The sequence below is a fragment of the Thalassophryne amazonica genome, chromosome 13 (assembly GCF_902500255.1).
Source record: "Thalassophryne amazonica chromosome 13, fThaAma1.1, whole genome shotgun sequence".
In the NCBI taxonomy this organism is placed as follows: domain Eukaryota; kingdom Metazoa; phylum Chordata; class Actinopteri; order Batrachoidiformes; family Batrachoididae; genus Thalassophryne; species Thalassophryne amazonica.
In genome coordinates this window covers 40,898,893-40,915,212 of record NC_047115.1, presented here as the reverse complement: position 1 = coordinate 40,915,212, position 16,320 = coordinate 40,898,893, and the positions used below count along the sequence as shown (strand labels likewise).

General features: G+C 39.0%; 2 protein-coding genes across 7 annotated transcripts in view; one reads left to right on the top strand and one right to left on the bottom strand.

The window, feature by feature from the left end:
- The window catches only part of LOC117524015 (Kv channel-interacting protein 2), a 387,777-nt gene extending 383,946 nt beyond the window's left edge, over nt 1–3,831 (top strand). For all 5 annotated transcript variants that reach the window (XM_034185730.1, XM_034185733.1, XM_034185734.1 and 2 more), the window contains one exon: nt 3,739–3,831. In XM_034185730.1, coding sequence (XP_034041621.1) covers nt 3,739–3,786 — 48 coding nt within the window. In that variant the 3' untranslated portion in view covers nt 3,787–3,831. The remainder of the gene's footprint in view (nt 1–3,738) is intronic.
- Nucleotides 3,832–7,151: 3,320 nt separating this feature from the next.
- Nucleotides 7,152–16,271, bottom strand: LOC117524014 (cytochrome c oxidase assembly protein COX15 homolog). 2 transcript variants are annotated; one of them, XM_034185728.1, is made up of 9 exons: nt 16,097–16,271; nt 14,667–14,854; nt 14,443–14,565; nt 13,531–13,717; nt 12,234–12,401; nt 12,001–12,082; nt 10,285–10,439; nt 7,690–7,803; nt 7,152–7,569 (listed from the first exon to the last, which is right to left on the bottom strand). In XM_034185728.1, exons 1-9 carry the CDS (start codon nt 16,169–16,171, stop codon nt 7,417–7,419), a joined length of 1,245 nt encoding a protein of 414 aa, XP_034041619.1. In that variant the 5' UTR covers nt 16,172–16,271; the 3' UTR covers nt 7,152–7,416. The 2 variants fall into 2 exon arrangements, with proteins under 2 accessions (XP_034041619.1, XP_034041620.1); XM_034185729.1 differs by having other exon boundaries at nt 7,152–7,615; nt 16,097–16,267.
- Between the last annotated feature and the right edge of the window lie 49 nt (nt 16,272–16,320).

Sequence of the window (16,320 nt, the reverse complement as noted above, 5' to 3'; positions counted from 1 at the left end):
TCGTGCGCATGCGTGAGTTTTTTCATGCCTGTCGGTTGGATCATTCGCCTCTGAGCAGGCTTTGTGTGAGCCGCGACGCGTGGAATTCCTCCGCATGTCTGTCTCAATGTGCCGAAAAAGTGCTGATGTCCACGTCTTCTGCAATTCCTGAGCTAGTCAAACGACATACCGTATCAAGACAGCGTCCAGTTTAGAAATGAACGGCACATTCCACTGTTACAGGAGTTTTTGTCATGGAAAGAGGAGCGGAGGAATTCCGCGCGTCGCGGCGGAGCCGCATGGCGCAAAGCAAAGCCGTGATGAAGCCTCACAGGACATGTTGGGGCATGTCCAGCTCATGCACAATTTCTCGGATACTCACACGACTGAAAAGCAACCGGAAGCTGTCTGAAAGCCACCTGAAAGCCGTCCTGTGAGACCAACACGGAGGTGGGTTTGTCCCGCGGCATGAGCAGCACGGTGGTGCAATCCTCCACTTCTCTTTCCATGAAAAAAACTCCTGTAACAGTAGAATGTGCCGAAAAAGTGCTGATGTCCACGACTTCTGCCTTTTTTGTGAAAGTCAGACGATGTCCCAGATCAACAAAAAAGCCTTCACGTTGGAAATGATCTGGTTGTTTCAGCGGGGTTTGAGCCTGTCGATCGGCGCTCGGAGCGCGGCGCGCTCTCAGCAACTGTGGGCGGTCTTTAAACTGGCTGGAGCACTCCTTAATCTGTGTAATCCCCATAAAATCGTCACTGAAAGCCATCTGAATTTTACGAATGGCGTCCAGCTGGAGGTCTCTCATAGTTTCTGGAAAAATTTGATGCAGCAAAGCTGCAAATCGTTCAGACATTTATTCGCAATAAAAATCCGACGAGAGGGTTGGACCACTGCTCACACAAAGCCTGCTCACAGGCGAATGACGCAACCGACAGGCGTGAAAAAACTCACGCATGCGCACGAAGGTTCAAGCTTGGCTGATGCAATCACACGTGATTCAAATCCATATGGTTTTTGCAAAAAATAAAAAGGTCCGATACTTTTTGGACAGACCTCGTATACATACGTGCAGCTTGTGCAACAGAGCTTCTTCAAATTTGTCTGAGGTGAGTGAGTAATCTGAAAATAAAACATTACATTAGTGCACCAGCTATTTATCGGCTAACAATAGCTTAGCCCTTTGCTGCAGAATCAATCACTCAGTCAAGCTGAGTGAACGTTTTATATTTGTAAATTGCTTGATCTTTTTTTATTTTTACCAAATAAATCTACATAATAGTTTTTTTATTGTTATTGCTGTGACTACAAAAACAGGCTCAGCTTTATATACAACCCCAGTGAAGTTAGGACGTTGTGTAAAATGTAAATATCATTGTATTCTGTTTTTAATTACATTTTAGACAACATCCCAACTTCATTTTACTTATTTTTTTTTTTTAACTATCTAGTAATCACACCTTAAAGAAAACAGTACATCACTGGTTTGTGTTTCTTTATATTTTAAGAAATATATTTTTTCACTTGTCCCACATCAGGACCATTTCAACTTTTGCTTTGCAGAGACCCTTGCAAATACAGATGCACTTCAAAACTTGGAGCTGAAGTTCAGACAGAAGAAGCGAACATCTATGCTCTTCAAAATGTGAGGAAAGTGTCATCAAAAACTCCACCAAGAGGTTGAAGCTGCGGAACAGACCTTCATCTGGTTAAATGTCCTGAGAGTCCAGCTCACCTGTCATCTCTGAAAACCAAAACCTGCTGCTTCACATCTAAATAAAATTACTCTTTAAACAGTAGCTACTTCATTATTTGAAAAAGCTGTTTCCTTTTACATTATAACATTAAATGAATGACTCATTAAACATGTCCATGAAATCAAAGTTCAGTCAGTCAGACACTTGCACAGGTAGACAAAGCCCCACCCCTATTAGGCAAAATTTCAAAGCATTCACAATCACTTGAACAGTCAAATTCATATTTTAGTCATTTAATTATCATATTTAATTACTCTGTCCTGATTACAACATCAAAAGTAATCACATAGCCAACGAGGACATAATTAAATGTTGCAATTACTAAATTATAAAATGATTTCATCATGAGGTTTATGGTACTTTGAGAAATCCTGATTAAAAGATACACTGCAGTCATTATTATACCATGTCCTATTGTGTATAATATTTATATTTATTTACAGTGTATTTTTTCCTGGTTGAAATGCAGATATGAATGATTGAATGAATCTACCAGACTTCAAAATGTACACTTTACTTTTCATGCTATTTCATTTATCTAAAAATAAATATCCAAGGGTTTATTATGTTAAAAAAAATCATCTCAACTGAAACAACAGAAAAATTATGGTATTAATTTCTAGATGAACATCAAATATTTTATTTTTAATTAAAAATATTTTAATTACAAGGTTTCTAATGTAAGAAATCAGTAATCAGACAGTAATGAGACATTAATCTTGAAATAAAAAACAAAAAACATTTGTAAGGATTTTTTTTTTAGAAAACTGTGTATAAATTAGCAGTTCTGATGTTCCTCTGGCACACATTTCTGCACTCTATCATCTTCCCTGTTTTGGCCTGATGCCTCATTTGTATTAGATGTGTGAAGCTACATCACAGTGTGTGACGGTGAAAGTTGGATTAAGTTGAACTTTGATCGTGGTCAGCTTGACGTCAAGCGGCGGTGCACGATCCCAGCGGAGTGTCGCGCAAGCTCAGTTTTTGCATGTCACACTGCGACACGGTGTTTGAAAATAATGGGTTTTAGAGGCATGTGTGTTGTGTTTTGCGCTCTTGGTGTGAAAGGCCCTTAAGGTGTGGGGTCCCAAGAGATTGTGTTATGTCTCCTAATTAATCATGGTTGTGTTTTGGGCAAAACATGAATTACACCAATCACAACAGTGGCATTTCACACTTTTCTGTTTTCCTGCATTGTTTATTTCATAAAAGTTTTCATAGCAGCAAAAATAATTCAGGTACGTTTGTGAAATGCTCACAGCAGCCAATATTATCAGCCAACAGATATGCCCAGAAATGTAGGTCTTCTATAGATTCACCCAAGAATTGCCTTTAAGGGATTGGTTTTGTCAAAAGTCAAGGTTATTGGGATCAAAAGGTAAAATTCTGGGCAATCTGTCTGGTTGTTCCTATATTCCTTCAAGATCTTTTGGCCATTTTCCACCAAACTTGATATATGGATGACAGTCAATCCCAGAATTGCCCTTCAAGGGTTTATTTAGGAAAATATCAAGGTCGTTGGGGTAAAAAAAAAAAAATTCACTCCATTGTCCACAAAACTTTGCGCACATGTGGATGTGAGTTCTGGAATTGCACAGGTAAGAATTCACCAAAGGACAATCGTTAGGGTCAATGTCAGTGAGGTCAGATGTCAAAGCCCTTTCTGTCTTCCAGCCCACAGATATTGGCCTAGTTTTGAAATATTGACTAAGAATAGCCCCACCTAGAGGAGAGGAGCCTATATCCTGCTTGGATGGTTTATTAGCTGTCTTTTGTTTTGACATTCTTCTACATGTAAGTTCTCAAATGTTTTGAATTTGCATGTTTTCTGTCAAGAGCAGTTGTAAACTGCCTACATTATGTAGAGGCACTTGAAATTGACCTTGAAAAGCATGCTTACTACAAACTCACCTCCCGTGCCCTATAATTAAATAAAACAGATATTTAAGTCACATGAGTGGTGAGAGAGAAACCCTAATCCAAACTTTTGTTTCTTTCTAGGATGAGAACATCATGCAGTCCATGCAGCTGTTTGACAACGTCATCTGAAGGTCTGGACCACTGAGGACATGGGCACCATGGAGGGGAATGGGTGTGAGAGGTGACTGAACATTTATGAATGTGTATGTGGACATCCTTTCACATGCACGTTATTGGGCATCCCTGTTGAGAGGGCAGTAAGAGGCTAACCCCCTAGACTCCCAGTGGCCTTTTTTTCGGGGGGGGGGGGGGGGTTTCCCAAACAATGGAGTTTCCCCAACTCCCATCCTTACCATGCAGAACATTATTTTCCCCCAGAGACAGGGAGAAAGAAGACAAGAGGCTGACTTGCGGACTCTGGCACACTGAAGCACCCCCCCAACTGCTTTATTAATTACTGTTGATGATGAGAGAACAAATGGCACCCATCTTGGTCAAATGGGAGGAAGTTGCCCCCAAACTGCTATCTAAAAATCACTCAACACCTTTTCCTCACAATGGGTAAGACCACCCTGGACCTGCTGGACTGCTTAGTGCCCCAGAGATGAAATAAAAATGAACATATCACCATCTAGTGGACACATGAGTAACCGACACTTCTTGGAGGAATAATGTTGGGGAAGCCCAAGAAATGACATTTCGCAGATGGCCATTCGAAGAGTGGACGGATTTCAGTATCGCATGATGATGTCACTAATATCCAATTATGTATTTACAAAGATACTGCAAAGTCTGCTTGTCTGTCCTTGTCAATCACAGGTGCCTCACCCTTTTTGTGCGTGTGTGTTACAGAATGAAATGTCATCAATCTTATTCAGTATGTAAGCCTCTAGTGGGAATACAACCACCACCATTCATGGAATTCTGATTAGAAATATTCCTGGCCTTCTAAACTTTTAGTCCTAGTTGTAGGTGTCCGTTGCCTGTTTTCTAGTGTTCCCAGTGGCGTGACAATAGGCAATACGGGGTATTGCACTATAGCTGTTTTTGACAATCCCAGCTTTTCTCAACATTCTCACACTAGTCAATCAGTAACTAGGCAAAGGCAAGTCATTAGATAACAGGTCAGTGTGAATTTAAAGTAAACTTCATCAGTTTTAGGGCGGCAACTATTATTTTGTAATCAATTAATATATCCTTTTTTAAATTAATTTAATATTTTTTAAATAGTCTACTTATTGTTTTCCTGATTAGTTTATTATCCTTTTGATTAATTTACCAGTAAATCCTTTCATTTTCAATACCCACTTACTCCAGTTAAGGATCACGGGGGGCTGGAGCCTATCCTAGTAGTTACCAGTAAATCTTAACCATAAATCCTTCCAATAAATTTCCAACTTGAATTAAAATGTTTTGTCATATTTTACAAATTTAAAAATACTCCAACCTGTAAAGGGTATAAAGTGCCAAAAATTAAGAAGGGGGTCAAAGCTATAGAAAATCTTACACACCGCTTTTTCTCCTCCTGAAAAACAAAGCCCAAGCTGACGTCTTCAAATGTCCCAATTTGGTTCACAACCGAAAGATATTGTTTAATTTCAGAAAGGAGTAATAAACTACAACATATCACATTTAAGATGCTGAAATCAGAGAATTTGAACGTTTCTTTCCAAAGAAAGATTCAAAATGATTGGTGACCAAAATAGTGGCTATTAATAATAGTTTAAGAACAACATATTAATTGCTGCAGCTCTTGTCAATTTCAGTCATCTAGAGGCATAGTATGTATGTGTTACTCATGAGAAAAACGGCTGTTTTATTTTTTTGAATCCCGCCCACTTTATTCTCCTCCTCTCTGTAACACCAAAGAGAAAGGCACATATTTTAAAAAGGTATATAACCCGTCGTTAAGACATACACAGCAGCCCCACATGTGGGTGAAGAGAGAGGGAGAGACTGTATAGGGACGCTGGGCAAGGGATAATCAGAGACAACTCTCACAATATCCAAACCGCATTGTAATTTTTTTCACTAATCTGGTGAATGATCAAAGGAGAATTTGGGACCACTTCTTAAATCTAAGTATCAGAGGCATCAAGCTGCAGCGTCTGCTACAGAGGTTAAGATGGAACAGCAATAATATTCCCGACCACGTATCGTCACCTTACCTACTTACCCACTGAGAGCACAGTATAAAAGGGTATAAAAACCCCACATTGAAATACGCACTTCAGAAACTTTTCTTTTTTCAATTCAGCATTTTCAAAGTTTTATCATTTGTGGGAATAAGTCATCTTTCTCTGATTGTTCCTTGCCTCGCGCTTTTAACTCCCATTCCTATTCTCAAGTAAAGCCTGTCTGTACCCGCATGTACTGTGTCTAGTTATTCATCTACTAACCTGTTGTACTGACTGTCTACTTAGTGAGTCTCAACTGGTTACATTACTGAAAAATGTGTATATTTTGTACAGATACAATAAAAACTACAGTTACTATGCAAAAATTATGGGTGATTGATTTGATACTAGAAAGCATCAAAAAACATTGCTTCATAGGTTATCATCATTGTAACAACAGGACTTTACTTGTAAGTTGCATAACCATGCATGCAGAGTCCAAAACAACCATATCACAGTCATCAGACCAGATTTCATTAAAAGGTACAAACTTCCATTTAAAACAAGGAATTTTCGAATGTTTGTGGAAATCTAACCTTTAAGCACATCCTGAAAAAACAAAAACAAAACAGCATACACACGCACATACAAAGAAAACTGAAAACGCATTGTTGCTTGTTGTAATTAGCAGGAAACAAACACTGCATAATGTTATAATTTATTAAGTACAATGCTCTCATAGGGACCACAACACTTCCAAATGAAAACACTTGAAACTGCAGAGAAAGTTTAAAAATACAAAATACCTGCACATTTAAAGAGCAGAGTGCTGCAAAAAAGGCTTGCAAACTGGGAAAAAATGTTTGCAATCACAGAGAACAAAAACATAATCTACAGCACATGCAACAATTTAACTTGATAATGTGTTTGTTGCAAATTCAGATAACACATGCAAACACAGAAATGCTTTTTTAAAGCTCCACAACAGTTTTGCCTAGAATACCTTAACAGACTTCTACTCTTCAATGTACTCCACACAAAACAATAAAATGTGAAAATATAGTCAACCAGGTAAAGAATGGAACATCATGATGCACGGAGCGGTCCATCAGTTAAAGTTCTCTGGGCAACAGCTCCTTTTTGTGTTGTTATGACTTTCATTGTGTTGTGGAGCTTTGCAAAGGGTTTGTGTTTGTTGTGTACATTTGCAGCAAACACATTTTATTAAACTGGAACAAGTGCTGCATTCTCTCTTTACAAGACTCCTCCACCCCCAATTTGCAAGATATTTTTTGATGCAATTACCTGTTGTAGAATTGATGCAGGTGTGTTTTTGTTGTTGTTGGGTTTTTTTTTTTTGTTTTGTTTGTTTTTTGCATTCATAGTTTTCTGCATTTTTGGTCACGATAATTCAGTGCAACAAGCATCCATAGAGTTATTTCTTCACTAATAATTTTAACATGTTCAACATTTTTAAGCACAACATTCAAATGGCACTTTGGTGAAATATTTGCTTTCCACAGCATGTTGTTCACATGTGATGCTAAGCACCATGTGCTACGACAGATGCACATGCAGTTCAATATGAAAGAGGAAATAACATTTATTTTTAGTGCTTCCCTTTTTCTTTTGAACAACTCCTTCACAATGTCTCTTGGAAGCCCAACACAGGGCTAGCAGAATGTGTCCTTGAAAAGAAATAAATACACTTATTTGGGGACTTTGCGAAGCTCTGCCAGGACCCAAATGGCCAGTGAAAGAAGTGCCACAGAGCCAAACTGGTGGGTTGCTGCCACTGGAGTGGGAACATAAAGTAAGAGGGTACTGATACCAAGAGCGACCTGAAAAGTACAAAGATGTTCAGGTAAGTTAAACGAATCAAGTAGTCTTCGCATGTGTCTGGCTGTTAGCCCACCTGTCCATAAGCCACTGCTGCAAGTAGGCTGATTGCAATCTTCGCCCGGCTCGGCAGAATCATCCTTCTTGAGTATAGATACAGACCTGTGATTGCTGCCAACGAGGTAACCCCCTGATAAATTAAAACATCAACAGCTGTTAACTTTCTAACCGAAGAGGTGTGGAAAATATACAAGTACACACACGCACTGCATCCGGAAAGTATTCACAGGGGTGCACTTTTTACACATTTGTTATGTAACAGCCTTATTCCAAAAATGGATGAAATTCATTCTTGTCCCTCAAAATTATATACACAATACCCCATAATGACAATGTGAAAAGTTTTTTGAGATTAATTTTTTAATTAAAAATAAAAAACCTAAGAAATCACACATACCTAAGTATTCACAGCCTGTGCCATGAAACTCAGGTGCATGCTGTTCCCACTGATCATCGTTGAAATGTTTCTACAGCTTAACTTGAGTCCACGTAGGGTAAATTCAGTTGATTGGACATGATTTGGAAAGGCACACACCTGTCTACATATAAGGTCCCACAGTCAGAGCACAAACCAAGCATGAAGTCAAAGGAATTATCTGTAGACCTCTGAGACAGGATTGTCTCAAGGTACAACTCTGGGGAAGGGTACAGAAACATTTCTGCTGCTTTGAAGGTCCCAATGAGCACAGTGGCCTTCATCATCCAGAAATGGAAGAAGTTTGGATCCAGTGGGACTCTTCCTAGAGCTGGCTGCCCATCTAAACCGAGTGACTGGGGAAGAAGGGCCATAGTCAAGGAGGTGAACAAGAACCTGATGGCTACTCTGTCAGAGCTCCAGCATTCCTCTGTGGAAAGAAGAGAACCTTCCAGTAGGACAGCTATCTCTGCAGCAATCCACTAATTAGGCCTGTATAGTAGAGTGGTCAGACGGAAACCTATCCTTAGTAAAAGGCACATGGCAGCCCGCCTGGAGTTTGCCAAAAGGCACCTGAAGGACTCAGACCATGAGAAACAAAATTATCTGGTCAAATGAGACAAAGTTTGAACTCTCTGGTGTGAATACCAGGCGTCATGTTTGGAGGAAACCAAGCACCATCCCCACAGTGAAGCATGGTGGTGGCAGCATCATGCTGTGGGGATGTTTTTCAGGGGCAGGAACTGAGAGACTAATCAGGATTGAGGAAAAGCTGAATGCAGCAATGCACAGAAACATCCTGGATGAAAACCTGCTCCAGAGTGCTCCTGACCTCAGACTGGGGCAACTGTTTATCTTTCAGCAGGACAAGCAGGCAGCATTGCTAAATGTAGGACCTCTTTTGCCAAATCTGCCTTTTCTGTTGTCTCTAGTCAGTGGAATATCTTACCAAACAACATAATGAAATGTACAACTTTTCCAATGTTTGCACAGCTGACAAAGAAATGGCTTTTATCAAAGCAAGTTTGTACCCACCACTGATAAATGCATGCGTATGAGTGTGTGCACGTGAGAGCACAGAGTGCATACAGAGTGTATATATGATGTAAGCGTGAGAATATAGTGTGAAGATGTTTGAAAAGTGTGACTGTGTATGTGTGTGCACGTATGTGTATATGTGTATATATATATATGTATATATGATAAGTGTGAGTGTGAACAAAGTGGTATCTTTTGTATATGTCTTTGAATTGATAAAATGTTGAAAGTTTTTATGAATGGTATACTTGAGGGGTGAGGTATTATATGTTTACAGTATCAATAGCCTTTGTGCTAAATGGATTTTCTTTTCATTTACAAATGCTGTTATTTATAGTTAGACATCAACCTGTCCAGGGACTACAGGTGGAAATTAGTATTTTTTGCTATAACCTGGCACAATGCATCTTTCCTGTTTTTTTAGGTCAATGTATTATTGTGCACTGTCCCTGAGAAATAAAATCATACCATACCATACAGCCAAGATATCAAAGGAGTGGCTTCAGGACAACTCTGTGAATGTCACTGAGTGGCCCAACCAGAGCCCAGCACTGAATCCGATTAAACATCTCTGGAGAGATCTGAAAATGGCCCTGCAGCGATGCTCCCCATCCAACCTGATGGAGCTTGAGAGGTGCTGCAAAGAGGAATGGGCAAAACCGCCCAAAGATAGGTGCTCTAAGCTGGTGGCATCATATTCAAGAAGACTTGAGGCTGTAGTTGCTGCTAAATGTGTATCAAAGTATTGAGCAAAGGGTGTGAATACTTATGTACATGTGATTTCTTAGTTTATTATTAATAATAACAATAATAAACTTTTTTCATGCTACATGATTTTAATTCTATTTAAAACACAGTGCTATGTTCTTTTCAGCTCAAATGAACTGATTTAAATAATTCTCCAAATCAATGGCTGTAAAAATGAGAATCTGGTTGTAATATGAAAGGATAAATGCAAGCAAACAATCTACTAGTTTGTGTTTCAATGATTCTCTACAGATTTGTTTACACTTTGAGATTAAATTGCAAATTGAAATCTTTTGTTAAAAATAAGACTGAGATTTGATGTGATGTCATAAATGTCAACTTAACCAAACATTTCTATTCAAATAATGAAATGTCAGGAATGTAGATGTACTTCATTTGTAAAGACTATACCAAAATTCTGTGGTCAAACTGAACAGTTGTGGGGTTTTCAAACACGTTGATGACATTGGGTGAGAAAGCGAGAAGATCATCTGGAATCCATCGATCTCCCATTTTAGGGAACGTATTATAAACAAGCCCAGCATCCAAACCAGCAACAAAAGCACCTGCAGGAAGACAGTTATGGTTTCACAATTAACACAAAACCTATATTACAGTCAGGCACATAGAAGCAGTATTTGTAGAGTGACTATAGTAGTAATGCTGCATTTGTTTGCCACTGTCATAAAGTTAAACTGAAAAACGACGCACTTGTCATGCAGAATTTTAGCTTTAATTCACAGTGTTCAACAAAAACACTACATTAATCTTTTAAGAACTAGAGACATTCTAAATCAAATGTATTCATTTATATATTGCCAATTCGAGATGAGATCGCCTCAAGGCGCTTCACACAGCATAATAAAAACAGAAAACTGAATTAAAAAATAAAAACAATAAAAAAACAAAACCATACAAGAACACAAGAATAAAAACATCATAACACAATAAAACAAATGATAAAACACGGAAAACAAATGAGTCTTTAAACGTGATTTAAAAGTCTGCACAGTATCCGACTGTCGTATGTGTGCCGGGAGATCATTCCACAGAGCTGGAGCATGGCAAGAGAAATCTCTGTGACCGATAGACTTTTGATTCACCCTGGGAACACATAAAAGTCCTGCACCCTGCGAACGCAAGGCCCGAACTGGTATATAGGGCCTTACCAGGTCAGCCAGATAGGGAGGTGCAAGCCCATGAACAATTTTATAAGACAATAACAGTACCTTAAAATCTGATCTTGCAGCAACAGGAAGCCAGTAAAGGGACGCCAAAATGGTTGTAATGTGGTCAAACATTCTGGTAATGTTGTCAAACTTTCTGCTTTCTAATACACAGTCCCTTTATTTTCAAAGGCCATAAGTAACTGGACAAACTAAATCTAAGTTATGTTTTTCGGCTGCCCCTGGTTGTTCAATGTCGCAACAGCAGATCCAGTACAGATCCACACTGGGATATGGCACAAGTTTTACACTGGATGCGCTTCCTGACACAAATACAGTTCTACGTGAAGAAAGATACAAAGCCACTGGTCGTACTAAGCGGCCTACTAGCCAAGTACAAACCAGAACCTACTCTGCTTCACGTTTGAGATCTGACAGGATCAGGTGTCCTCAAAGTACAATGACTGCACAAAGAAAATATAAGTACTACTGTTATCAAGTACTACCTTTAGACTTCTCTGACTGTGGTTTTGCTATGTAATCATTAAACTCATTGAATTAAAGCCGACAGTCCATATTACAAGCAGATCTTGACTGCTACAATTCAATTGTGGTGGTGGAGAGGCAAAACAACAAAACTGTATCCTTGTCCATATATATTGTTTCAGCAATCTGTAGTTGCAGCTTATCCATAAAGTTCCAATTATTTGTTTTTAGAAATTTAGCATTCAATCTCAAGGTGTAGTCTGTCTTCCAGTTCTGTTTTGAAGATGTCAATTAATTAATGCCTGTGATGTCACTGAATATTTGCTCAAAGCTTGACTCATTACAAACACACACTTGTCTGAAGATGTAAAACATACACAAATAAAGGGGTAGCTGATGAATAGTTATGTGCATATAACTAGTAGCAATCTCAATTTATGATTAAGTTCAAATTGAATTTGATGATAGAACAAACCTGAAAGAGCAGTGAGGAAGACAAGTCCACCAACCCCCTTAGCAAACCTCCTGAGCTGGACGAGATGCTTGGTTTCTTCCAGCTGAGAGAGAGAGAGAGCAAGTCACCCATCATTCAACAAATCAACACAAGAAATTCAAAGCAGCACATGATAACGTAACCCCACCAAAAACATCATCAGGTCTGAGCACTTTTTAACAGGAGTTTTGTCTTGTTGTTAGATGGCTCAGTACCTTGCGTGCAGGGAGCAGCATGGTCAGTCCCGTCCACAGACTGGCGATGTAGAGCAGTAATGCTGATCCAAGGTGAGCACACAGACGATACTGACTGACACGGGGTATGTCATAACACTCTGGTTTCTCCTCAAGGCCACTTTTTACCATGTACCAACCCAGAAGACCCTGAGAGTTTACACAAGATTCAAACCCTAATTGTTAATAACTGAAAAGCAACATCTCTCCATCCAGCCAACAACACAAACAACATGACTCTACAAAATATGACAAGTAATCTTTCTGGTTGATGTGAATGCAACCTGATATGTATTATTGATTTACCATATTTTGCAGGCTGTCACTTTTTTTCGGGGGGGGGGGGGGGGGGGGGGCTGTATCTTAAATTTAGAAGACACTTGTATGTCAAAAAAATAGTATTATCACAGGAGCAACAAGCTGCTCCTGTGTACTGATCTGAATGAAACCCTGTGTGATCTACACTCTGAGCAGAATGTGGCTGGACTGCATCATTAAGCTGGATGCCAAAAGTAAAACAAGCAAAAGAAGCCCTGAGTGAGGACGACTGCTGTCTTAGAAAACAAGCACAATTAATAAATCATGCTCTTAAACTGAAAGACCACACTCTTGGAAAAAAAAGAAGGAATAACCATACACATGTGAATGCAGAATTACCTTCACACTACTCAGCACCAGACTTGTTTACACTTTGTGGGACAGACATAACCTCAATGAAGAGGACAGCTAGGCTGAGGTAATGCTAACTATAATGTTTTAAAAATGTGTTGGAGTTTTAAAATGTTTAATTACATTTAGTTAGGTAAATGTGTACACATTTTTTGTTCGGTGGCAAGCGGAAGCGGTTTTCTCTTGAGTTCTTTGTGCCTGGCACAATAATATTGATTAGCTCTTTAGCTTCTGCTCACTAATATGGTGTTTGATTAATAAATTAATAATGTACAGGTTAATTTTCCTTCTTGTTGCATGAAGCAACAGCACCATGTTTCAAAAATAAATGAGACTTATAGACTGATACATGTTTTTTTCTCTCTGTGACACATTTCTGGGCATATGGACCAACACTCAGATGTGACATATAGACCAGAAAATACAGTACTGCCACTTATTCCTTCTGATGTGTACTCAAATTCCTCCTCACTGGTTCATCTGTTTTTACTTTTACAATTTTTTTTTATACTTTACCTATTCTTGTTCTTTCCTTTTAGAAGCAGCTTGAGGGCAACCGAGTGAATAAAATCACTTTCAAAACAAAACCAAATCTCTTTTTGTTTCTCACCTGGAAGAAGACAAATCCACAAAGCCCCAGCACTCGTCCCTTCATCGAACGGGTGAAGTATCCTTTCCTCCAGAAGTAGACGGTGGGTAGAATGTACGCCAGTCCAACCAGCCTGCCCCACATACGATGAGCCCACTCCATGTAGAATATAAATTTAAACTCTGCCAGTGTCATGTCACGGTTCGATCTTGAAATACAAAGTCACAACATATAAATGAAGATGTTAACTGTGTTTCACAACTGATAACTACAGATAAACTAGTGATGGTTTATCACTCCAGGAAAATTTCAGTTTTTCAAATGTTTCCAATTTCTCCAAAAGAACTGACACCTCATTAAAAACATTATTAGTTTATCTATTTAAAGTTACAGTGTGTAGAATACAGTGTCAGCTAGTGGTGAAATTGTAGATAGGGTCACTGTTTTGTATCCTTTTATGTTTTCACTTCTTTGATGATGAGGATTCATACTCACTTGTCTTCTCATGTGATAAGCAATATGACCCTCCATTTCACAAAAATTGGGGTTTTCAAGCTTCTTAGCCTTTATTAGCAAATAGCAAACAATGTACAGTCAAGCAAGCACTGATTCCCACCCCCTCACTCTTCTGGCTGTGCTGCAAAATGCTAAAGGCTGAGTAAGTATATCCCTTGTGGGCAACTGTATCAAAATGGCAGCCTCCATGAAGGGCTTCTCCTTGGCTTATGAAAACACGATTCTTTGTTGCGGGTAATTATACACTCATGAACAGATGGTTATGAATGCTACATTCCATTTTAGCTAATAAACACCCTTAAATCCTACACACTGTAGCTACATATGGCCTGTGTTACAGCTGTGTCACTGGGTGCACCTTTAAGGTGAGTTTTATGTGTGTCTGAATGTAAACTAAATAACTAAAGGAGGTCTTACATTTTGAATTCAGGAAACTGCTGGTACTTGGAAAACTCAGCTTCCCACTCTGCTTGTGACTGCGGGGGCTTCATCTCCCTCACCAGATGCCAGTCAACCATGGAAAGCCCTGATTCTGTTAGTCTGTTGAATTAACAATAAATAAAACGAATGCACAACAATGTATCAACACCATTTTCACAGAAAGAAAGTAACAGAGCGGTACCACTTTTAAGTTAGTTCACCTTGTAACACCTCCCAAGACGATTGCTCCAACTACCAGCCCGCTGCAGCCAAGTAGCCAGCGACCTACAATCCGATTTGTAGCTGCGTTGGGAACAGTAACAGCTACTGAGTTGGAAGAGGGACCTGTCTGACCTCTGGCTGTGTTCTGGTGTCTCTTCATGAGCCACTGTCGCAACAGTGGACTCCGCTGATATGTAAGAAAGACACAAAAAACTTAATGGAGACCCAACAATATGACCTACAGTCTGCAGCACAACACAATGACATATTTAGCTGAAGAGTTAGATTTAGCTTGAGAAGGACAGATTTAGAAACCAGATGCATATGTTTTAGACAATTTGTTGATTAACATGTTATGTGCTTTTCATAATGACTGAATGATTAGATTTGTTTCAGTAGTATTTTTTCAGGTGTCAAATGCAAACAAATAACATTGTTAGATAATATCTGTGCTAATTCTTTATTTTATGTTAGCTATCAAGTATTTGTGTTATTTGTTTGGAAGTTCTGAGAGATATAAGTTAAGTTTTACTTCATCATATGTCCAAGTTACAGACACGGAGATCTCCCTGTTGGTGAGAGCCAGTAACATTAGAAATGAGAGACTAAGCCACACCCATTGTTAACACCCACATTGTATAAAAGTGTTGTACAAGCTACTTCGTGTGCCTTTCACAAGATGTACACTGTCTGTGAGGGTCCCAGGCCTGGTTTTTAAACTTGACCTTTAATAAACTCAAAATGAGGAATACAATGGTTTGTTTTTTGGTAAGGGGCAGAATCTTGCATAAGAACCGGGTAAAAATAACATAAAAACATGTTCAACTTACACAAATGTATTTTCAATGAGTCAGTACTAAAAATAAATACTTTGATTAGAGACACTTGGTCGTAGATCTTGGTCACCCACAGCAAGCTGCGGTAATGACTTATTTATGCTGTTGTTGTAGAGACAACAATAAAGCACGCATATCTCATTGATGGCATTCATGCTGTTTTCCAACTTAATCAAGTGAATGCACACTTTTCGGAACTCAAACGTTTCCAACTTTACTTTCAGTCATCGTGAAGCCAGGATAATTGAATTCTGAAGACTTGCTGACATCCGCTGAATGCATTTATCGCCTTGACAAATACGAAAGCTGAAGAGCATTTCCAAAATACTAAACAAGTTATAAACAATCGGATTGCAACCAACAATTATTTTAATAAAAGAGGGAAATCATCTCAAAATCGCTACACTTTCCTGTCACAGAATGTGGTGGGTCACAATATAACTAAACACCTGCTAGCAAATAGAGTGACTGTAACTAGTGTTCTGTAACTGTAGCAGTGTTGAAGTTTAAAAACTATCCACAACAAAAACAAAGCATATTGCTGCAGTTCAGACTTGATTTTTTTAGTGCTCATGTTAGCTAGCCATACTCACATTGCTATGTTTAAAGAGCTTTCCAGCATCTCGGCTGCCGCAAAAAATAGCCGTCCGTAATGAATACAGTAACATCTTTGTGTGTCCCTTTATCGCCAAAGAGCTGGTCCTGCAACACGGATAGAAATTAAAGATAAAAGCTGTTTTCAAGCAATCATGCTACTACCATAGCTGCTGCTACCGTGCATTATTCAACTTTGACCCATGACGTCAGAAAATTCAGA

What these genes read in the sequence shown, in the direction of transcription:
- LOC117524014 (XM_034185728.1), bottom strand. Translation starts at nt 16,171, where the DNA reads ATGTTACTGTATTCATTACGGACGGCTATTTTTTGCGGCAGCCGAGAT. An exon ending in TGCTGCTCCCTGCACGCAAG is followed by an intron (nt 12,083 to 12,233) that starts GTACTGAGCCAT and finishes TCTCTCTCTCAG; the next exon opens with CTGGAAGAAACCAAGCATCT. An exon ending in CAGCAGTGGCTTATGGACAG is followed by an intron (nt 7,570 to 7,689) that starts GTGGGCTAACAG and finishes TTCCCACTCCAG; the next exon opens with TGGCAGCAACCCACCAGTTT.